The sequence below is a fragment of the Gallus gallus genome, chromosome 4 (genome assembly GCF_016699485.2).
Source record: "Gallus gallus isolate bGalGal1 chromosome 4, bGalGal1.mat.broiler.GRCg7b, whole genome shotgun sequence".
Taxonomy (NCBI): Eukaryota; Metazoa; Chordata; class Aves; order Galliformes; family Phasianidae; genus Gallus; species Gallus gallus.
Genome location: NC_052535.1, coordinates 32,349,615 through 32,374,360, shown reverse-complemented (window position 1 = coordinate 32,374,360; position 24,746 = coordinate 32,349,615). Strand labels below are relative to the sequence as shown.

General features: G+C 36.6%; 1 protein-coding gene across 5 annotated transcripts in view; it reads right to left on the bottom strand.

Annotated features, from left to right (window-relative positions):
- The window catches only part of DCLK2 (doublecortin like kinase 2), a 77,246-nt gene that overhangs the window by 41,090 nt on the left and 11,410 nt on the right, over positions 1-24,746 (bottom strand). For all 5 annotated transcript variants that reach the window (XR_001463656.4, XR_001463657.4, XM_004940980.5 and 2 more), the window contains exon 2: positions 20,604-20,938. Coding sequence is in view for 3 of the 5 variants with exons in the window: in XM_004940980.5 (XP_004941037.1) it covers positions 20,604-20,938 (335 nt within the window). In the remaining 2 variants the exon portion in view is untranslated. The remainder of the gene's footprint in view (positions 1-20,603; positions 20,939-24,746) is intronic.

Here is a 24,746-nt window from a genome sequence, read left to right as displayed (position 1 = left end):
CTGGAAAAGATAGACAAGATTATTTTTATTTCTTTTTGAAAAATGAAGAAAAAAAAATTACTTACTGATTTCAGGAAACCAGGATATGGTGTAAATATTTGAAAAAGGAAGTGCATAAAATATAGGGCAAAAGAAAAACTAAGAGAAAGTAAAAGCTGGATTTGTGGATGTGTTTTCAGCTCAGTGGTAGTGACAAGCATTAAAGGCTGAAGCTCTTAAAGAAATGCAACGTGTTGGTTTTTGTTGTTGTTGTTGTTTTTTGTTGGTGGTGTTTTTTTTGTTGTTGTTTTTCTCCAGGAATTGCTCCCAAAAAACATAATAACATCTTAAATGTCAGCGTGACAAAACTAGATATAACCTCCAGGCTACTATCTTCAGTCTGACAGGCCTTCACTTCTCTCCTGAGAAATGCTACTCCTCTTTGACTGGACCAGATCACAGCTATGCTATCCTGACAGTTTTGCCCTTTGCATCAACTTTTCTTTCTGAGTAAGCAAAAGTAAAATATTTGTCTATTTTTACAGGCTAGCTTTGTAATCATCATTTTTGTTTCAGTTTTTCAAACAAAGTTTGCATTGCCACAGTTCAAGGGTTTGTGTATGTTCTAAAGTGCAAAGTACAAGCAAAGCAGTCCTGCAGAAATAGGGTAGTTGTCCATTTTCTATTTCAGTTCCATCACCAGTGAGGACAGACTTAACTTTCAAAAGGAATAACTTCCTCTGAGCATCCTCAGGAACTCAAAGAGGAAGGTGAAAAGGGCAGTCCCACCCCTTCCTACTGAGCACTGTGATTTTAACACAGATTTTCTTACCTTGGAACTTCCCCCATGTCTCCGCACAGCCACAGAACAATTTGACCAAGCCAAAAGTGATGGATATGTTTAACCATTATTCTTAACTACTTACTAAACCATCAGTGTCCTTCACTACTGAAACCGAGACCAGAACAAAAGAGGTTCAGCACTAGCTTAAGGCAGCTGTTTGCCTGTTTATACTGAAATACATTTCCTGACAGGTCTTCAGTAAACTGTGAGAGAACAGCCAAACCAGTAGCCAGGATACATCCTGGAAGAAGACACGTACAAGGAAAAGTCATAAACCAGTGAATCCTTGATATACCCTTCTTAAAAAAAAATTACTGGAATTGCCAGTATTCTTTTTAATTAACAACATGTTCACTTGGCAGAAATTACAGTGTCAAGGGCAACCATGCTAAGTGAATTAAAAACAGGTGAAAAATAAACTGTGCAAGAGCCAGGCAAGCATGGAAGCCCACATTAGAGTGCACAGGAATAGCAACAAAAACATTGCTAGACTGAACACGTGTTAAATCTGGAATCTAAGGTAGAATAATAAAATTCTTGCTGGTAGAGAGAAGAAGCACTTGCCATCTTTGAGGCTTAACTAGGTCAGGTCATGCAGAAAGAATGCAAAACTGACAGCTGTTACAAAACGAAAAAGTTCATTACCTGATTTGTTATATGCCTGTGCACGTTGGTGACTTTGACACCAGCAAATTTACTTTGCAATTCAAAGACTTTCCTTTATAATAATCTCCTATATTTCTATACAAAATAAAGAATATTTTTAAAATGATTTATTTTTTATCAGTTAGACAGATGCTCTAACACCATCCTAACAATTTCAATTAGCTCGTTTGTGAAAACATCTCCTTTCTCTCTATGGATGGATCACGTAGTTTCCCCTCACTAAGCCGCTGGACATTGCCGTAAAGCTATATGTTATAATCTGATTTCTAGGATAGAAGGTTAGAACATCCACAAGGCATTGTGTGATTGCCTTTTCTTTCATTAAGTTCAATAGACAGCGAGAAAAGAATTAAGTTTCTTGAATATATGTGTATTAAAAAAAAGAAAAATGTAAATATTGAATTTTCCTTGGGTAAAGACAGCTTGTTACCCTATTTGGGAGAAGAGGGGGAAAAAAATAAATAAAAAAAAGAATATTGAAACAAAAACTGTAAGAAAAGAAGAATCCATGTCCTAGGCCAGCTTCTTAAATGACTGTTTAATCATGGACTGTGACACATTCTTAGAGTCATAATCAGAAAATGAACCTTCTTTCACAGATACCCTGTGATGAGGAACAGCAGTGAAAATGAAGGAGACAAAATCCTTCTGTCCTACAGGGAATCTGAAGAGTAAGAAAGAAAACAAATGTTAAGTATTTGCCTGCTGCCTTGTAAATGGAAAAAGTTTGGCAGTAAGCCCAGGAAACGCCTAATACAGTATGACAATGCAGAAAGACTGCATGAACAGACTGGTCAGAGCACCAGAGCTCATGCAGCTATGTGGAACGGATGACAGAATACAGCACATACCACATTTTAGTTTAATTTTAAATTTAAACAGGTTTTTGCATCTATTTTTCAATATCTCTAGAGTTTAATTCAGAAAATGAATACATGTGGAAATGGGAGATTGCAGTTGGGTGCATTTCAAACAGATGGATCAGCTTCACTGCAACGGAAATGACTGCCAGAAAAATAAGCTCTAGAAATATGCACAATATGTGTGCTCCTACCATGTATCTTACAGTACTGTAGGACTTTTTGGCAAGGCCCACTCACTGGCCTTCCAAAGGGAAGACCTGACCTCTTTCTGCAAAATAGTATTTCAAAATTGCACTAATTATGTGCAGCTATTCAGATGTAGGAACAATTACAGTTGAGAGGGACTAAAATTCTGTAAATTTGGAATAATATCACTCACACCATCCAAAAAATATCATCATTCTCTATAACAAAAAATACCTCAGAACAACCTTTCTCCTACTTTTCACTACTGGAAAAAGGAGTTGATTGTTTCAGTGTATTATATGACAGTGAAGTTCAAAACCACACTTCTCAATTCAAAGAGTAACACAAACAACACCCATACTAAACTTGGAAATAATTGGAAACTGGAAGCAGAATTAACTAATGTTAAACTCATGACCATAATCCAGTCTGTCTGAAGAGGAAAACACAGCATTTTCAGTTACCAGAATTATATCTTTGCCCACAGAGGCATTAATCACAGCAGCTCAAATAAGTCAGCATAACAGATTCTTTCCTTTAGTGGCACAACTGGGAAGACTAATGCGGAACCAAAAATAGCACCTGACTTCATACGGCTAACCTTCCATCTTAGTCCCGAGTAGCTAGTCTAAAAATAAAAGCTACTTGTATTAAGAAAGAATTTTAAAAGAAAAAGCAGACCTAAGAACAGACAGCTGGCTTAGTTCAGTGAAATATGGATTCAATGACACAAATGCAGTTAAATTATAAGCTGTATTGTTGTTGTTTTTTTCCACAATACTAGTTCCTCTGCACTACTGAAGAAATCAGTGCCTTTAGCTGGAATCACCTTACTTGACAAACATAGAATTCAGGTACTACATACTACAGAGGATTTAGAAGAATGAAATTAACTTTCATTCCTTTGACTTTTTAGATGAGAAGAGCAGCTGGGGCACACAGCTATAATCTGCTGCAATCTCAGGCTTCCAGTGTTTGTGAGCAGGTCCTAAAATCAACCACAGTAAAACTCAACCATTTTATTTTGCATGGAACTGAGTGAAAGCTGCTCTGGCTGCAGCACCTCTCTGGCATTTCTCATGATGTTCCTATTACAGCTGCCAACATGTGGAATTAATCGAAGTTCAGCTCATTCTGGCTGAATATGAGCTACAGCACTACATGACTTTGGTCTTTGCTCTGTTCTGGTTTAAAAAGGCTGGCATCAAGATGCTCAGTTTGGCTCAAAAAGCACCTGTTGCTGCAGCTGATGGAAACACCTAAGCTTAACACCTAAGATTTGGGTATCCTCAGGTTACAGTTTTTTCATTGCTTTTACAAGGATTAATTTGCTCAACAACAACAACAAAAAAAAAACTTCAAAATTCCCTCCTTTTCCTTTCCCTGAGAAAAGAAAACAACATCCTAACCAAGACTAAGCAGACATAAGATTATTTCATAAAGAGCTGAAAAGTATATAAAGCTTTTCAATTTATTCCATAGCTAGATAAAAGTGATACTGAGGTTGGAGATGGTGGTATGTTGTTATATTTCTGGGAAATTATACCAGTCTAAAATATCAGGCTGAAACATGCTCAATGTTTGAAAAGGAATTCAAAGACATTAATATCCATATAAGCATACTTTACATTTCTGAAAAATAATGTCTTTAAATAATCTGAAACAAAAGTAAGGTTACAAAACAAAAGACAAACTTATTTCACAAATAGGACTGATGATCAGTTGGTTTTTCTCCCCCTCAGATTTCTCCTTAGAGAAAGAATTAACAGGATTCTATACAGCATTACCACGGTACCCCAATACACGCTTAAAATAATACATATAGTTAAAAAAATACTAAGATACAGGTGCACTAATTTATCCATACAGACAGAGGTATACACAACGCTGATAAAGGTTCAATTCCAGTGATGACTCAGAAGAAAGCATCACTCACAGCTTTCCCTTCCCTTCTCTCTTTCTGCCTGCTTAAACGTCTTCCAGCTCAATTACCAGCAGAGGTAATGGAAATCTGTAGTGAGAGTAGTTATCAGTCTGAGGAAAGAAATGCAACAATTTCAAAAAGCTCCATCTGTATGCTTATAAAGATCTATTCGTTTCGCTGGTATTTCACCTGAAACAAACATTTGCTTTCCAGAAATATAAATCTACATGCAATGTCTAAATGGGATTCTGCTCAAATCCAAGGTAGCAGCGCTTTAGCATAAGGCTTTGCATAAGCCAAAATATCAGCATTCTGGGTCCCACCACCAGCAGCTGAGACTGGGCTGCTGCCAGTTCACTGCTGTTTGTAACACAGCCAACTTAAAGTCATGCTGCAATTGCACCTCTTCTCTATAATGTGATCCTTCTGGAACTGAAACGTACTGTAAGTTCACGCCTGCACCACATAGAAGGGAGGTATGTAGTACAAGACCAATGCACAGCTTGCATCTGGGTATGCAACTGCACAGAAATGCACACCATACACTAGGGTCACCTTGCAGTATCTTGGTTTAAAAGGAGCATAGGCTGTCTCAAAATCACAAACACACTTTGCAACTAGCAGCAGTGCCAGGAAGTGCCACTTAGCAGCACATCAGGAGCAGACACTGCATCTGCTCTGAAGAGAAATTACATAAGTAACACTGTGGCAAGGCTGTCATTACTACCTACTTCAGGTTGCACCTACAACAACATGGCACTAATACCATTCCTACAGTTTTCTGTTTTCAGGTCAAGATTTTATTCCTTTCATCTCCAAAAGGTAAGCAGTGTCCTAATTTAAGAAGCATATATTGTTATTAATCTTTTTGCTTTCTGCTAACTTTCATTACATGCATGGTTCAACATACCAGTTGTCTGATCCTAAAAAAGCATTAAAAAAAAAAAAAGGTATTTTTTCTTTTGACTAATATTTAGCATAAAATTTGTCATTCTCTTCTTCCATGAGCATCCGATGCTCTGCAAAAGCAGAAATGCTTCTTCAGTGATGATTTCTGGCATTCCCTTCAAATGCTGAAATAGCACCACAGTCCTGAAATAATACAGACTGTAAAAGCAGGCATTCCACAAAGACATGTCAGGATAATATCACTGAATCTCACATATTAGTTATGTGTGATACATATTAGTTAGTGTAGATTCACCTTACACTCATTCCCCTCTTGCAGTTTCTCCCATTGAAAGAATTTCTGTACGCATCGGAGTTCTGGTCTGAATTTCAACCACTCCTACACTTGTTTAATAGAAGTATTAGCCTTAATCCATTTAGTTGCTATTGCTAAAGCAGTAGTATAGTTCTGCCACTACTCCTTCATTAGGAGGTTACTGCTGTCCTTATTTCTACTCTCAAGGTCTAAAGCTTTCATAGATATTCGCCAGTGCTTAAAGAGCTTCCTAAGCAGCTTCTGGGAACATATGTTGTTTTTACTAGCTCTGGGTAGAGTTTCACTGTGTGTGCCAATCAGGTCTCTGTGGGGCCCTGTCAGTGATCGACTGATTTAGGATTCAAAATTAGAAAACAAGCCCAGCTACTTTAGGCAAATTCACTGCAGGAGTCCCAGTTCTTATCTACATGAGCATATCTGATTATAGTTAATTGATTTTACTTACCCTGACATTTTCTGTACTGGTACATTAAAATGGGCTGGCAGATACCTGTCTGGCTTGCAAAACCTTCCCAAAGAAGCGACTCTCATAGAAACTGCCTTAAGGAAGATGTCTAGCAACATGGTTTGTATTGATACAAGCAGTCTTACTTGCCATTAACAGGTCCGTTTTCAATTTAATTGCAAGTGGAAGATTTCAAGAACAAGAGGCAACATGGCTCATTTATTCCCAAAATAAAGGCACAACCCTAAAAGTTTTCTAGAAAGCACATATGGATCAGTGAAGTGGTTTTTTTTCTTTCTTTCTTTTATTTTCCTGAGACTCCAGAAATATTTCTGGTGGAGATGCAGACACCTGATAAGTGAATTAAAAGTAATCACGTATTATTTTACTATTCCTAGTTAGGTTTGTACAAACCATCTGCTTTTGACGAACACCGTGCTGAAACTGCTGATTCAGGTACTGTATGGAAAAGCCAACTGCAGCACTCCAGAAATCCGTGGTTCATACTGCACCTGCTAAGTATTCCATGCATGTTTTCCTGCCAGGTTTTACTTTTGTTGAAAGGGGACTGTAGTAGTATTTTTTTTTTTGCTCTAAAACTCTCTACTTACTAGTCTAAACAGTCCTTTGAAATTGTTTGAATTTCAAAGGATCAATTTAAAACAATCCTTTGTATAATTATTATACAAATATTTACATTCTGTACATGATGGTTACATAATGGTGCCTTTAAAGGAATGAGAACTATTAGTAAGCTCACAATAACTCAGTCATCCTGAAATCTGGTTACATGCAAGTGAAAGGAGCTTTCTCCAAAGACTGAAGTCTAAAACTAACTTTTATGATTTTCTTTTTTCGATTTAAGATCCAAATTAAACAAAACATGACAGCTCAAAGCCTGCAAGTGAGCAGTTTTCAGGCTTCCTAGACTTGTGCTGAATTTCCCCAATTCAGTATCTATCAATATGGATATTCCTGAAGGTCTAGCTGGAGAACAGTCTAAAAGACACAGTACAAAGTGCCTGCACTTCAGAAATCGTGTACAGGAAAGTTTCTCAGTCCCCTGGAAAGACTCTTTCTTTCCTTTGGATCAATTATTTGTAATACTTTGAAGTACTTTAAAAACAGTAGTCTAATAAAAAATAAATAAAACAAAAGGCACCTTAAAATTCACAGAAGAAATGCAATCTCCCCCTCGTTTCACATAGTATGCTTTACTTTCATTAGGTAGTGTCACCTCAAGCTTAAATTTACAGAAATACTCCAGAAAAGTTCGAGTATTGCCCTGTGCATCAGTAAGTTAATACTGCAAGAAGTATACAAAGGGAAGTGTCATGGTTTTATGGTTTTTGGTTATTGGTATTCCACATCATATCATCAGGTAGTGTGCTGGGAGTAAAAGAGTTAATGCTCCAGTTCTGGGTACCTGTCCCAGAAGAGAACTATATACTCCAGAGGACTTTGCATTCGGAGAGGAGATAAAACCCCTGGCAAGGTCACAAGACGTCCCCTTTTCCCTTTTGACCTTGGCAGCATGTCAGCTCCCCAGATCATCTTGCCTCAGCATTAGAGCAAGGCCTTCAGCTTTCAGATACTTTTTAGCTTCAATTCTAATTATACTGTATTATACTGTATTATAGTGTGCTATCTTGCATTCTGATGTCTTATTTAGTAAATTAGTTTGTTTCTCCTCAGATTGTTACTGCTGTTTTGTTTTTAGGCCCATCTCTCTACCCTTTTCCCCCCTTTTTCCCCCATTTCTCTTTTCCGGGACTCAGATCTGCAGGTCCGTCCGCTCTGCTGGTCATAGAACCGGTCCGAACCAGCCCATAAACCATTGACAGGAAGTAACTTGGCAAGAATAGAAAGGAAGCAAAATTTAAGAATAACATAATGAAAATCACACTACTTAAAATACATACATGTTTCAACTGCCTCCAAGTTTGTGTTAGAGATGGGAGTGAAAGTTTAGAACATCTTTCTAAAGAGATGAGATACTTTACTTGTTTCCCTTCCCTTGCATACACTAACACTACTGATACTTAAAAAATGGGGGGAAAAAAACACCTTTAGACCAAATCACTTGAGGTATTTCCAATACACCACAATAGTACAAAAAAAGAAAAAGAAACATAAATCAGAACCAAATCCCATCTGTAAGGTGATGGAGAAAGGTCACAGTGAATTAGAGGAAGGTAGACATCCCATTTATGCTACAGAATTGAGGCAGCATTAGCAACTTGCAACCAGAGCTTTTATAATAGCTGTTTCAAAAATGACTAGTTTGTGCTAGTGCTGCCTAACCTTCTGCTTATTCCCTGTAACTACGCAGCTGGAGATGGCCCAGATGCTACCAGGAACTTCAAGCTTATCTAGGCATAAGTGCTGATATTTTTGGGAATGAATTTCTCAGAGTTGAAATTTTGATGTGAGAATTCAGTCTTTAAAATAGCTGGATATGTGTTCATGAATGTTGAGACTTTAAGTACAGCTTAATATATAAGAACTAGCAGCCAGATTTAACCATCAAAGAATCTAATGCAGTTGGATATTAAAAGTGAACAATCTGCTTAAGTTATACTTCCTATTAAAGAATATATTACATGTTTTGTTGTTTTGAGGGTACAGATTCCTAAAACATTTTAAAATATATTTTACAAAATACACAGACAATCTCAAGTATATGTATATGATAAAGAACGTAATTGATAAAGATCACTTCTCACTAAATCCTAAATATTCCATTTCCCAGATAACCTACTATATATTATTATTATATAGTAAATGATGATTAAAAGTGAGCTCTTATAGAATAAGACAAAACTATGACTTGTTTCCTGACAGCTGAGGATAGTTTCCAGATCTATCTAGAAACTTCTAGGAATCATACATTCATTATGTAGCCCTTAGTTAAAAATATTTTTAAGTAGGCTAGTTAGGCTAAAAATGACTCATTGTACGAGAATGGATGAATCATTTAAAACATTTCAAGAATAATTATATATAGATAAATAAAACACTAAGGAAAAAAAGGTCACGAAGAGCATCTGACTTCAGATTCACCCCTAGCAAAGTCAATTTACACAGGAGAAATTAATATCTGATTGCACACCTGCCAAGGCTTTTTTTAGTTCAATTCCAAGTAATTTTGAACTCCAAAAGAGCACTTTTTTTTCTTTAAGCGAACAAGGAAATGTTGCAGTTCTTACCTGGTGTACTGCTATCCTAACAAGGATTCATGGAAGAGACTGGATGTGAAAATATTGGACTCCAGCTTTCCATCCCTGCTTTCCTGATATTTACAGCAACAAAGACAGTAAACTGAGAGCAATGAGCAGCAATAGTTGCTGTTACAGGAAACATACCAACAGCCACTGGCTTTTGAGACAAGATGGGAACATAGAGACTACTACTTTGGCAAAGTTTTGGGAGAAGATTCCAGTTGAGAGGGAGATCCACTTTCAAACTCTATTGTGTAATCAAGTCTGAGGTATATTTTTCCTCTAATGCAGATGTGATTTCAAGATACTCTCACCAATACACTCTGCTATAGATGAAGGGGAATAAAAGAATACAATAGACAAAGGAGAAAAAAAAATACTAAATGATGTTGAAGTTACTGCAAATATGCGCTTCACACCTGAGAGCAGCAGAGGAACAGGGAATCACATTTAATAGAGATATCCAAAGCTTATTCTCAAGAGTTTATCCATTGTCCTGTAAATTTATCTCACTGTTCCTTGAGTACTTGTGTCCAAACACTTGAGAAAAAAACAGAGCATGTATGCTTCTTGTTTTCCTTAGCTTACCAGTTGACAATTTTAATTATGATTTTATCTTCTGTAACTAGGAGAGTTGTACATGATAGCATCATCCTACATACAATGATAACGTGGACTTCTCTTTCCTTCTCTTAGAAGAGATGATTTTGAAAATCAAAATGCTATGCAAACATCTAGGGAAGTCCCTGGTGACAAGACTAACTTAATGAAAGCTGGTTTTAGTACTGGTGTTACTGGTAGTATTTATTATTTTATTATTACTAGTCAAGAATCTTTATTTGAAGCAGATGGAAAAACTGAAGTCTTCCATTTCAGACAAATGTTTAAGCACTATTGGGCTTGCTCTCACCTCCCAAGAGATGAAGGGTCATCTAGGATGTTACACAGGAATTTTCCCCGCAGTGTAAGCAGGAAATAAGAATCTCAGAGGCTGGGCTACTAGCAGCTTTGGAGTCCTACTCTTCATTCTCGAAGCCTACTGTGTTTTAAGTTGATAAAAATGACTGCAGTTTTTTTTTTTTTTTTCTGCTGCTAATGCCTCGGCAACGTAGATTTCCGTAGCTCAATAATACTTAATGTAAGGAATGTATTAAATTAAAGTGGACTAAGGAGAACTAGAACAAATGAAGTGCGTTTAGACAACACTGTGCTCTGCCTGTTCTCTCTGCAATCAGAGGTAGCTCTGTGAAATTACTGGAGGCTATGAGTCCATTCTTTATTTCAGTAATGAGTACAGGAGTGAAAAATGAAAAAAAAAACTCCTCCTAGTAGTTCAAATGTTCAATTCAATTTTAAAATGCACAGGGATAAAACTGAACGTGAAATTTAGAAAGTAGATCACCGTTCTACTTGTTCTCATTAGAAAACTACATTCAGTGAATTAGGTCACCAGTGAAGGGTTTAGGTGTCTGTGATCTGGCCTTATTGATTCTGTTTGGCTAATCATATTTTCATAGCCTTATGACAAGAGGTGTTTTATTTCATTTTATTTTTCTTTCTTTTTTTACTAACGACTTAGAAAAAGACTACTTGGAAGTTTCAGGTTAAGAAAGGTGCTAAATTCATCATTTTTAGAAGTACAGAATGCATCAGTGCTTCTGATAATTTTCTGTTTGTATCTTTTGATTTGCATTGGAACAAACTGTATTTAGATTGGTCTTTTAATTTCCATTAGTAGATATGTGGGGTCGGTCATACTCATCCTTGGTTACATAGGTATTCAATGAGCATGAAAAATTTCCTAAAAAAAACCACAACAAAAATAGATTTAAATGTTCATCTGCCTTGCCTACCTATCATCTGCACATCTCTTCATACAGTTTTTAATCATGAAAATTTTCCCACAATATTATGACTAAGGCACACTCCTAATATTAGCATTTATTTTATGTCTTCTAGACATTAATATACACATATACCAATGACATAGTTAAAATAAGTTCATTTACTGTGATGGCAAATAAAGTTCTAAATTAAATTTTAAAAAATGCCAACAAATCTATAGCAAGGCTTCTAGTTAAAATAGTAAAAAAAACTTCTCAATACCACCTTTGCATCTTGGACTGCACCATTTCCCAGGGTGGTTTTTTCGATAATACATGACAGGAGACTACGGTGAGGTTCTCAATCCTCAAATAACTAAGAACAAATCCTTTTAGTAATGACTTCAGGGACTGAAAGAAATAAGTTGTCTGTTTATACCAGCAGCCTCTTTGATGTTGAAACTGCATGGAATTTTTTTGTTTCCATGTGAAAACAAAGAGAAAAATGAATACAGAACTACAGTGACACTTCATGAATCAGACTTCATCAGCTGTTCATCTTCTTACTCTTACAAGTCCCCTGCTTATAGTACTGATTTTACTGCATTATGCTGTAAGACATACAAAGTATAATTATATTAAGTTTTCAAGTATCTAATTATACAAATATTACAAATATGCTCTTCTGTATTTACACAGTAACGTATCAGAGCTTTCATGGGCATCAGAAAAGGACAAACACATTTGCTTGCATAAGTCCTAGAGCTTCAGGGACAGTTATTTGTAGCAGGAAACTTCTTAGCAGTATGCTTCTTCATATACTCATCAAGTATCAAGCCAAATGTGGTATGTGGATGTCATTTAGTTTTCCCAAGGCACATCAGATACAGCGTTCTCTTTGCTCAGAAAGCTAGAGCATCACCCAGTTTCTAGGATTATTTTGGAAAAGTCCATCTGTAGCAGAAATGCTAAGTCATGGCCTGTACCAGTGATGGAGCACCTGGTGGGAAGGCAGGGCCAACTCAGAGGAGCTCAGGTGCATGCAATGCTCCTGGGAGGAGCCAGGATCCACCCCTTCCCAGACCTCATTTAAGGGCTGGCAGTGGAGGTAAGGATATTTTGCTGGTGATCCCTGTAAACCTGAGGTCTTCCAAGGGTAAGCAGTTGGTTTTTTTTGTTTGGTTGGTTTTTCTTCACCTTTTGATTCTGTGTCCTTGGCTGCTGTGTTTGGGCTTATCCTCGCTGCAACTTAGGGCTTTGCTACCCCACTATCATTGGTGTGCTTTCCATCAAATTATAGTGTTATACAATCTAAAGTTATGTGACAATATAGGGGGCAAGAATTTCATCAATACTCTTGATTGTTCTGTCTCTGTAATACACAAAGTCACAAAATCTTAGTGATTGGTAAGCAGTTTTCAGTCTGTTACAGGTGATGAGGGTGGATTTGTTGCAAGCAGTAAAAATGATAAGGACTTCTGGGAAACTCTAGTAGCCAATCATTCAGAAGACTTATTTATAACGCAGTTTGTTAGAAGCATAATATATAGATGAAAAATAAAAGAATAGAATACTAGAAAATACATTTATTAGTACAGCTAATCCAGGAATGGAAGTCATATGGTCATGATATGTCAGTTTCATAAAGAGTGATACCCAACCACTCAATCACATATCTTTCATTAAAGTTATTCTTCGTTTCCACAGAAAAATGAGAAACAAAGATTTGAAGCTTAGTAGTGAAGCAAATACATCAGAAGGAAAAAAACACTAACTTCCTACAAGTTTTCTCATACTGATACACGGTTAGGAGGACTCATAGGAAGAGAGACTGAAGAGAAATGTAGTGAAAATAAATTGTTTCTCTACTACCTTCACAGGAAACTGATAAATATCACCAAATATACATGGTATATTTGGATTCTCTTCACAACAGAAACTTAATACTTCCTGCCTCAAAAAGGATTATGTACTTGCATGAATAAGAATGTCTCTACCTAGCTAATAATAAGTAGGTGCGTTATCAGGAAGTCTGCAACCAGACATGGACCACCTCCAGGTCTGCAAGCTATACAGGCCAAAAGCTAGCTGTTGTTGGATGTCTCTCTGTACAACCATGTAAGCATATTCAAAGTGTCTGCAATAATCCCTTGCAAAATATGGGGAGAACAAAACATGTTCTTAAGTAAGGCCCCACCTCATATTTATCTATGGTTAAATTTTGTTCAATTTAATTCCTATTTAAATCAACCAGACCCTTCTCTTCTTTGAAAGAGAAACTGCAAGTTCTGAGCAAGCAACCTTCATAAAGTACTTCCATGGAGGATTCTGGCTCTCTGGTACCCAGCATTTTGTTTTGTTTATCTGTCCAGCCTATATTTCAACTTTATCTGGAACTAATTTCCTTTTCTGAATAGTAGATGAGTTGGAGGTTAGAAATAAGACAGGCAAAGCTAAGAAATGACAACCCTGACTACAGTCCAGAAATCTAACTAGTCCTGTAGCTTATGAGTTGTTTATATCCTTTGTTTTCTTCTAAAATATTTTAGCGTAAGTCTCCCACAATTGCAGAGCTCCTGTGCCGTATATCAATAAACAAAACATCAATATGAACCAAGCAAGTATTTAAGAACACAACATAAATGACATACTTTCAAAACAGAAGATGATTGCGGTTGACTTTTTAAGGGTCAGAGGTGATATGAGAACACTAAACTTCACTGCCTCTAGAGAAAGATACTATCCTTTGCAAAGCTTAAAAATTTCAAGCCACAAATAGGGTCATTGCTCCATTTGAGTGCTGGAAAGCTCTTTTATTTTAAAAAGTTGGCCAGTACTGCTTACTTCAACATTATATTCCCTCCAGTCTTCAGATTACTGCACTTAAAGGTTGACTGCAAATTAATCAGGTACTAATATTTTAAACATTCAAGATGACTATTCCCTTTCCTGTCTGACTGTTCCATGTTTCCTGCCATTAGTTTTGTATGGGTGAGAATGAAATTTGTCATAATGACTGGTATAAATCTAGAAGAAAAGTCCTTATATGAACATTTTGGTATTACTGCTCCAGAAGACTTAAGAGACTGACAATCTGATTCCAGCCAACCAAGCAGCAGCTAGTATAACAGATCCCTCAACGTGACAACTTGAAAGACGCATCTCAAAACTAGGAAGTCTGTTCACAGGCTACTGTGAAGAGGAAGAGAGAAAATTGAGTCTTAAATCTCTTTCAAATGCAGTTGTAGTGTAAGGTGTAGTAGGCTTCTTAAAGAGAAGTCTGCATATTTAGATTTGATAACCCAAAAACCCTTTTCTGTATTAAAAAAGGGATAATTTAGCTACAGGAAAAAAATTCAAGATCTCCAAGTAAGAAGGGACCTGTGAAACAAATTCTAATCTAGCATATGACAGCTGCAGAATGAATTCAAAAGACTTTTTTTTAAACCAGACTAATTATCTGTTAATGGCCAGGCTCAGCGGGACACAACAAATTCCCAAGGTTTAGTTTCCAAGTCATGTGATTTCATCTTAGCATGGCAGATGGCAGACAATGACTGCATACCCTTCATTTATTCTAACATCTACACACTGTAAACCAGTATTGAAATTATTGTAATCATACATCAGCAAAGATTCAGTGTTTCTGTTGGTGACACCACTGTTTTTGCAGTGATTGTTTCCCACACTGTGCAGCCTGTCATTTGTATTAAGTGCTGTCAGCTCTTGAAGTGCACAGACAAAAACTGAAAACCCGACAGGATTTATCCTCTCTGTGTATCCAGCAAGTTGGATGCCAGTTTTAGCAGTACACATATGCTTGCTTTTAGTTAAAATACCACTTGTTTTTTTTTTTTTTCAGTTACCATTCTCTAATTTAGAAGTGCTGACTTCCTATAAGGGTCTGATTTTGTATTCTTTTTGACAAATACTCTGTTATTTTAACATCCTTCTTCACTAATCTGCTGGTTTGATGGCAGTGGGTACTACTGATTATTTATCTAAGCCTTACCTTGCTGGAAAAGATTAAATCTGCACTCAGAGGACCTCAGCCACGGCAATCTGAGTAATGCTACATCACATCCCCAAAGCTAGAATTATGTATCCCTGTGGGAGTAAGGAAAGGAAAGGTATACATTCTCTATTTATCTGCACTCTATTTTAGGTTTTTTTTATTTCCAGAAAGTACGGATACACAGTTTCCTTCCCAGCTATCTCCTTCCTCCAAATAAATTCAAAATACTTTTGTTTCAGAAAGCCAAGTTGATTTTCAGCATTTGACTGTGGCTCTTTCATATGGCATGACCTTAATTTTTTTGCAGATGCAACAAAGCTAATGAGCTTTCTCAGCGTGATTGTTTACTGCCAGTTTAAGATGCTCATCTTAGACGACTCATTAGATGGTCATTTTTTCCCCCTTCTTTAATACCTTCAGCATCATAATTTTGATACTTTAAAGGAGAAGCCTTACCATTTGCATTTTCAGTTCACTTCATTTTAATTTCTTCTCAGAATGCTAATGATCCTACAACTACTGTGGTAAAAGCTGTAAATACTTATTTGAGGTGAATCCTGAACAACACACTACCTACCTGTGGCCTTTGTGTGACTACATTAAATGAAATTACTTCAGAAAGTATTCCCGGACAAGATCTACAGGTGGAAAAGTGGTATATTTTCAAATTTAGGAAATTTAGGGCATTTTTCAGATCTCTGCATCTATATCAAGGCACAGTTCATTTTGGGATAGTTTCAGATAACACTGCCTTCCATAAATAACCACAGATGGGAAAACTTCTATATCCATGGACGGAGGCCAAACTTATTTCCTCTGTTTGAGTACACTATTTCCTCCTTCCCTCTAGCAATAAATTACCACTGATTTCAGTTCTGAGCCTACCAACTGAAAGTCTGAAGAAAAAAACCACAACAGCAAAAAAAATACTGCATCACAGTATCCATGGATGAACTCCTTTCCTGTCATATGACTTCCTCAACAACTGGGCCACTTTATTTTATTTTTCTTACACTCATGACTTTTATCCTACACCCAAAAGACAGACATCTCTCCATGGTTATGCTCTGAAACAATTCTAGACTCCAGTAAAAGACCATCTTCCCCAAGTACCATTTTATTTCAAATGTTAGATGAGGTTTGTTAGCACTGGGTTTACTCTAAACAGTAAACCTTGCTCAATGGATTTTACTCTGATGTGCAGGTGTGTATATACTTAAATATTTTAATATTTACTGGCATTCCAATTTTTGTTCTTTTGCCTCTAGCTCAACACTTCTTCCACAGCTGTGGACAGCCTTTAGTTACTGAAAACAAAACTGCCCTCTTCATTCATCTGAATTTTAGAGCAAATATATACCCTCTAGATTTGATAAACTGTAAGCCTTTAATGTCTCTCCTACTGAATGCTTGTTTCAGTTTCTATTAAGGCCTGCCATCTCTGATAGGTACCTTAACAGCTGCAGTTGATTTCTTAGAATTACCTCTACAAAACAAATACAAAATTAACTTTATATATGCTAGCACTTCTCTACTAAGATCTTTCAAAACTGCTACTAGGCAATAAAGAACAAAATAGTGAGAGAAGAGCATGATAAGGCTGATGAATACTTATAATATGCTATCTTTAGTTACCCATTTACATGTAAGAAGTAATCAGAAAATTACGGAGCTTTTGGTTTCAAAGAGATCCACCAGTATCTTTGTGGCCCATCAAAAAAAGGCCTTTAAAGTATGTTTTATCTGTGGTATGTTCTCAATATTTTGGGAATAGCGTAGAGTTTAGATGGCTTGTCCACCTTTTCAATTCCATTATAGGCTTTGATGCAAGAAACTGGATGAAATTGCATTGCAGTGCAATGCAAGCTTGAAAAGTTATTGACCTTCTGGAGTGAAGATTTCCATTTTCTTTTTGGTGACAAATAATACATGTTTCCAAGTCCTGAATGTTATTATGTTGCTACCTTCTACTTTGCAAGAATTGTTACCTGAAGCTTTGTAAGCAAGATAGAAATGCTCCATTGTCTTTGGAGGTATCAAAGGGTTAACTTCCCCACTGCAGAAGCTTCAGTGTCACTGTCCTTGCTTCACAGTAGGAAAGTGACAGATTCCAGCAAAGAACAGAAAAAGGGAAACCCAGCCAAGTAAGGAAAGCACTCTGCTCAGACAAATATATTAGGAAAACCTCAATGTCAGAGGACAAAAACTGGATTGGCAGAAGCCAGCCCAGCAAAGTAAAAGCCTAATTACTTTCATGGGATTATTTTTCCTCACAACCCATCACAAAAGTTTTGGAAATTGTTTTTTTTTTTTAATGTTAGTTGCTTAACAAAAGTGAAATGACATGTTTTGCATAAATGTAGTTAGATGAAATTCTGTGCCTGAGACTGCCCTAATGCTTCAAATCACATCACCCATTTATTACACAATGACAAAAGGAATCCTTCCAAATGTTATAAAATCTTACAATTTAAAACTAGATAATTGTCTGCCTTCATACAAAGTAATCAAGGAAAATAAGCAAGATGAATGTTGTTCTCTGTGTTACTATTATCAGGCCTTGCTATAGTGAAGATTAATGAAGTCAGATGAGTACACAAAACTTATGTTGTAGACATTTCCATCGTACTGTTCAAAATTAAAAATAAAATTCCTTCATAGATCACTGATTTTTATTTCCATTTCTTACTACCTGTACTATATACATCAACAGTAAACAAAATTGTGCCATAGTTGATGAGAACCATACAATCCCTAATAAAAGGATACAAATTTTACACATGCGTGTTTAAAATCTTCAATTTCAGCATCAATTTCACATACAACCTAAACCTACTGCCTCTCAAAAAAAGGAAGAAAGAAAAATGGTATTTCCTCAGAATTAAAATAAGAGGGGGGTGGGGAGAGAACCTTAAGAATCACAAGAGCTACATTTATAAGAACATAGCCATTTACAGGGTCTTTTTTTTTTTTTTAATGGTTGCCTTTCAAGCTGTGCCAACAATAGGAAGGACATAAAAGATCTGCCTCCCTTGCAGATTTAGAAGAATAAGCAATTACCACATTAGAGAAAATAGGCTCAGAAATTTCCACCAATTGGCAGCAAAGCAACTCTTTATTTGCCAAACCCCACAAAGTCCTTGGGCACCAACCTCTATGTATACCAGCAATAAACAAAGAAAGAAAGAAATTCTCTTTGCCTCAAACCGGCGTCAGCCCTTTGCTTTGTCACTGTTGTTTTCCCCAATACAGCCCCCAGACATCTCTATCCACCTAGAGAAGCAGAAGGCAGTTCTTATTGTCCTGGCGTCTAAAGTCATAGGTCTTCCACCTGGGGCACTATATAGCTTGATCCCTTAAATCACAATCATGCTGTAGCTGTGCAAGGAGAGGCTCATTCCCAAAGCCTAATTGGAAGAGCAGAAGTCCTTTCTTCCAAATGCACACAGTTTATGTGGAGATGAAGTAGTAACAAGCATGCAGTAAGTATATGTGCAGGCTGCTTCCTGCAAGAAGTAGGAATTTCTCTATTCTACTTGAAAATACTTGAAAATCTGCAATCAAAGTCTGGCTACCAGGGAAAAGCAGGAGAGATTCCACAGCACTGAGAAATCTTATGCTTATTTGGAAGCATTACTTATGATTAGTTGTCCTGACTGAAGACAGTCATTGTCCACCATGAGTAACGTTATTATGCAAGCAACATATGTGAAATTTAATGTATGACTGCAAGTTGGTTAATTTTATTGCTCCCTGATGCACCACTGCAACTACCACATAAATGCAGATTAGCGAGTTTCTATTGTGTCAATAATTCATAGAAGTGAATCTGAACTGTGTCTCCAAATTGTAGCAGTTGCCTTTCCGATTCTTCCCAAATCTTTTCAAACTACTTTCCTGAGAAAATAAAATTACTCTTATATGGGACAGCAACAGAAGACTTCATGGGAAGAAGAAAATAATTATTGTAGAATAAATATCCTCAAAGCCATTTTACAGTGAATTAAATTAAACATGACTAAATCACATTTCAGGACTTTTAAAAAGCAAAGCACATTCTTAGAAAGGATTCTGCTGTAACAAATCTCATTAACAAATCTCATTAAAAAAAAAACAAAAAGAAAAGAAAAAACACCCCCCACAGTATAAAACTATTCAAGAACTAAAGAACATATTATAGTGCCCTTGAATATTGTGAATCAGGAGTCTCAGTTATATATTTGTCTCACTATTTAATACCAAAAAACAAAAGTACTTCTTTCCAAGCATTTAATTATAGAAAATGTATCTGTAGTACACAGAATATAATCAGAAAGACAGACCTCACGTCCAGATTATTTCAACCAGTGCACTTTTTCTGCAATGCATTATCTAGCAACTTTCAACACAAAACAGGTTCTTCTTCAGTGGTCCATAGGAGCACTACTATTATAAAAAGCCTGAGGAAAACAAGTTCCCTGCTCTCCTTAAACAAAACCAAAACTTTAGAAGTAGCACATGCAAACATATAGGTATGTAGATATGCAAAAACATCTTTTGAATGAGCAAGGATCTTAATATTTAGTCAACAATACCACAGTCAGGGTATCAGGTATCAAACATGATCTACTTTTCAGCCTATGTTGCTCTGCATTACTAGACTCACAAAGCAGTCAAAGTTCCATATCAGTGTCAGATAATGGCATCAGGTGTCAAAGTCCTGCTACACAAAAGGCTGACTCACTAGCCAGACTGATCAACAGCTAATGCATTACTGGCACTTTTACCCGGTGCAGCACAATATTCTTTGGGTCACTCCTTTGTATTTCTGGGTTAGAATAAAAGACCTACTGTATCATTAATCTCAACAGCATCTTTTTGCCATTTTAAATCTAAAAGTAAAGCAAGCTACAAACATTGCCTTTGAAATACTATTTCAGATAAATTCTTGACCTTTGCAATCTCAATTACTATATCCAGGATGACATTCCAGTATTTTTGTTTATTGAATAGCAAACTGAAATGGGAGAAGACAGCAATATTTTTTCATATACCACATGACACCGTGCAATAGTCTGAAAATGACTGCTTCTGAAAATGTGTATTTTAAACAAGTTTACTTTCAAAAAATTTCAAGTGAAACTGAATTACTGAAAATAAATCAATAAGCACTTAGTTTAGCAATACAGCGCGATGTATGAAAAAGTATTTTTTCTGTTACTTAAAGTAGTCAATTTCTTTTGCAGTAGAGAGAATTTTAACTTTTTTTTCCTAGATATTTTGAATAGGAATGAAAAAACATGCAGTTTACTTAATCATCCCTATTCAGAAGCACGCTAAAGCCTATCTAGTAACAAGAACTTAAGTTATAAAAACAAGCTTAGTTAGAGTAACTTGTAATGATTAGATTTTCACAGTAATTTAATCTCCTACCTGCTTTCCATCCAGTGTACAGAGTCTCTTGACAACACCCGAATCTAACTTAATGGCTTCTGTGATGTCAGTCAAGACCTGTTCAAAGGAGTGAGCAGTCTTCTTATTCAGCAGAATTCTCACAGCTTTTCGTGGTTTTACTCCACTCCTAATAACAGTCACCAATTTGGGTTTAATGAAATCTTTACTTTCCTTCACTTCACTCTTTGTGGATGTCAAAGATGTCAGGGATCGAGTGGACCCGGTCCTTATGTTCACACACCAGTTTGGATTGACATTCTTAGTATAATCAACTTTCCGATATGGTTCATTGGATGCACATACATAACTTTCACCTGAAAAAAAAAAAAAAAAAAAAAAAAAAAAGATGACATTTTCTTAATTTAGGAGGTCTTGCAGCTAATTTTATCAATTTAAAAAATAACAGATTTGTCAGAAGCAGTGGTTTTGCTGTATTCCAGCTGCAGATCATTTTAAATGAAGGTTGGTAAATTAGCCAAACTCTATCCAAGCAGTACTCTCAGAGTGGTTTCAGCAGGTTTCAAAAGACCTCTGGTTAAGCAGTGCAACACAATAAAGGATAACAAGGAGGTTGATAATATTTCCGATTTCTTTTGAAAGAGAGCAAAGTGTGAGCATCTTAAGATCCCTGACCTGACCATCAGAAGGTATACATTGACTTTGCACTAAGGATGCACTGTTGAAATGTAGTCAACACTTTTTAGACCAACAGCTTCCACTGAGGCCACAAATGAGACTGAGACTATGGGAATAAATAAAGGTCAACTACATTTTGTTTTCTTTCCTAGTTCAAAGCGTGCATTTCTGATATCTCCTCAAAAGAAGGAAGGTGAGAATACATACCAACAAACAAACAAACAAAACTATAAAACACTTTATTACTGGTTAGTAATTCAAACCTTTACATGAGCATACTTGAAACCAGCCATGATGCAGATCTAAGGAGTCTTAATTTTCTCATGCATGTTGGATGCTTCCGTAAACAGCAACATGAACTTGAAGAATCACAGAGTTGTAGGGGTTGGAAGAGACCTCTGGAGACCATCTAGTCCAACCTCTGTGCTAAAGCAGGTTCCCTACAGTAGGTTGTAGAGGAAAGCATCCAGATGAGTTTTGAATATTTCCAGAGAAGGAGACTTCGCAGCCTCTCTGGACAGCCTGTCACTCTCAAAATGAAGAAGTGATTTTTTCTCATGTTCATATTGAAATTCCTATGTTCCAGTTTGTGCCCGTTGCCCCTTGTTCTGTTGCTGGGCATCATTAGAAAGAACCTGGCCCGATTCACTTGCTCCCACTCATTAGATGTTTATAAGCATCGATAAGATTCCCCTCGGTCTTCTCTAGGCTGAACAGATCCAGGTCTCTCAGCTTGTCCTCATAAGAGAGTGCTCCATGCCCCCAGACATCTCTGTGGCTCTCTGCTGAACGCTCTTGAAGTTTCCTGTCTTTCTCAAAGTGAAGAGCCCAGAACTGGACACAGTAGTCCAGATGTGGAGACCCGATTTTGCTTAAAAGATTGTGAAGTTTATTCTATGAGCAAGACAGTAAATTTCCTTCAGACCTCTTAAGAATTACTGTGTTCTGAAGGATCTTTTTGCCCTTCTTTTCTCCCCATACTAATTACTGCTTTCTAATTTACCATGCCTTTAGCCCTTTCTGAAAGATTGCTTGCTGTATTTGAAAGAAAACAGGATGAAATTAAGTTAATAAACTATTTTGTTCAGGAAAGTTTGGTAGCCAGTTCTGTATCCAGAAACATCATAGGTACAATGTTCCAGTGAGGTACAAAGATACAATTAGGTACAAGTTTTCATGGATGCTGCTGCCTTGCCATTCATGCCCATCATTTCTCCTTATATTCATAGATCAAAAGGTGCACAAAGAAGCAAGTGATATAGATAGAAAGATCTCTTCCAAAAAATAAACAAAGGAAAATGAGCTGTTTTCAGCCCACAAGCTCCTGGAATGGAATACCCATGCAGCTGCATGCACACTGGTGGTGGTGGGTAAACACACATACATAAAACAAACAAACAAACAAACAAAACCAATCTACAGATGCACAGCTTAGAAAGAACTGTGGTGGCCAAGAAGCTTGCATTGCCACAGAACCACATGCTAAGTTGCAACAAGGCTCAAGTAACCTGATTTAATCAGACCGGTTTTGAGCAAGATGCTGGATTTGATGACCTTTAAGAGGTCCCTTCCAAACTGAATTACCTTACAATTCTACATGGGTCAACAGCTTTTTTTCAGTAGCCTGAGCCTCCAGAGACATTGGTGTGTCCTGTTAGCCTGAAATAGCTCTACGTCCACTAATTCTAGATTCGGAAAGACTATAGTTATTATCTAAACAATTCCTGTTGAGCTCTCTAGTTCTAAACACAGAGCTGCCACATACAAAGTATCTCAAGCTGGTAGTTCTCATTCATGCAAATACTGTCATAAATGCTAGGGAGTTGCACAGAAACAGCAGTATGCTTTTGTTTTCATTTAAGTTACAAGTTTCACTTTTTACAGACATCTATTTTTTACTTTACAGGGAGTTAACAGGAACAAACTTCTTCATATTGCTGATGCAGAATCTAGATGCAAGATGAGTATAGGATATTAGATTCTGACTGACAGTATGTATTGTGTGAGAAAAGAAAACCTCAAATCATTTTGTTATTCTCCTCTGTGCAGTTAGCTTATTGTGTGATATAGAACCCTTGGGATGACATTTTTCCACTATTACATGCTAAACTTTCTGTCAATGCACCCAGGAAGTAGCTTTGGGCTGGGGGCTGATGTGCTTTTCCTTTGATTGTTTTCCAAATGTGTGTGTGCATACTCACAGGTTTTTAAGACATTTAAGAATGCTAACTATTATTTACTCTAAAAACAACAAATAAACAGTACTTAGTCATTATTCTGGGTCCATAATACCAGGCATTCAATTTTGGACAGTCCCTGACCTCTTGATTTCAAGTTGATTTGTATAAGACTTTGGTAAATTTTAATCAACATCTGGTAACAATCTTTATGTATAAATAAACCTGACAACACCCTGGGCACAAGGATAATTTTCTAAACCAAGTGCCCCTAGCTTCTCAAAGTTTCTAAATAAACTTCAGTACACAAAGACACCTACTACCTCAGAGTAACCTCTGAAGTATAGACCGTGCAGCTGTATGTAGAAGTTAAGCAGCTGTCATTACAATGGGAAAGCAGGAAAAGACTTTTCCTGTAACACCCTGTCTCAAAATAACACCACATTTTATGTCTCCGCAGTTACTATGTATTGAAGGTTAAAAAAAAAAAAGCAAAAAAAAACCAAATGCTTACAAGATACGTCTGGTTTAAACTTAAATTAACAAATCTGGAAAATAAAATGAAGACTACTCAGAAGCAGGATCTCCAACTTGAAATAAATTGTTACACACAAGGAAGCAGAAGTAGAGAACACAGGTCCCTTTGCTAGATTTACCATAGAGAAGTCTCAGTAGTATATTCTAACTTTCAGATCCCATAACAGATTATTTTCCTTACACTATCACAAAACATGACCTATACTACCTGTCTAGTCATATTGCAACACCCTCAGAAGAGGGGAATTTGTCCTGTTACAAGACCTTCACTCACTATAGACAAAAAAAGGATCTTTATCCACTTATAACAGCAGTGTAAAACCCGCTGGTTCATACCAGTTTGCTCCCTAATGATCTGAACTGACTTCAATACTCATTTGTTAAAGATTTCTCATTATTGGTCCTTACATGTTAGTTTTCCTCTTTAGATGAAAAAAATAGAAAGTGTTTTTAACAACAAAAAATTTTCACCTCTTATAAGAATGAATTTCAAATAACTTGTTTCAGCTGCATTCAACCAAGCCTTAATGTGAAGCACAAACTGTTCTAGCTTTCCAAAAAGTGTATCTGGCAAAACTAATTGCAGAATTTCCTATAACTGGCAGATAGAGGAATGCAATAATTACTTGAGAATTGTAGCGTGTAACAGATTGTTCATTAAGTGTTTTAAACTGCATGCTGCTCTCTTGGTTCAGTCATACAAACCGAAATTGGTAATCAAGGTTTTTACATGAAAAACAAATTTTACTATACCTGCAAGGCAGGCACGTAT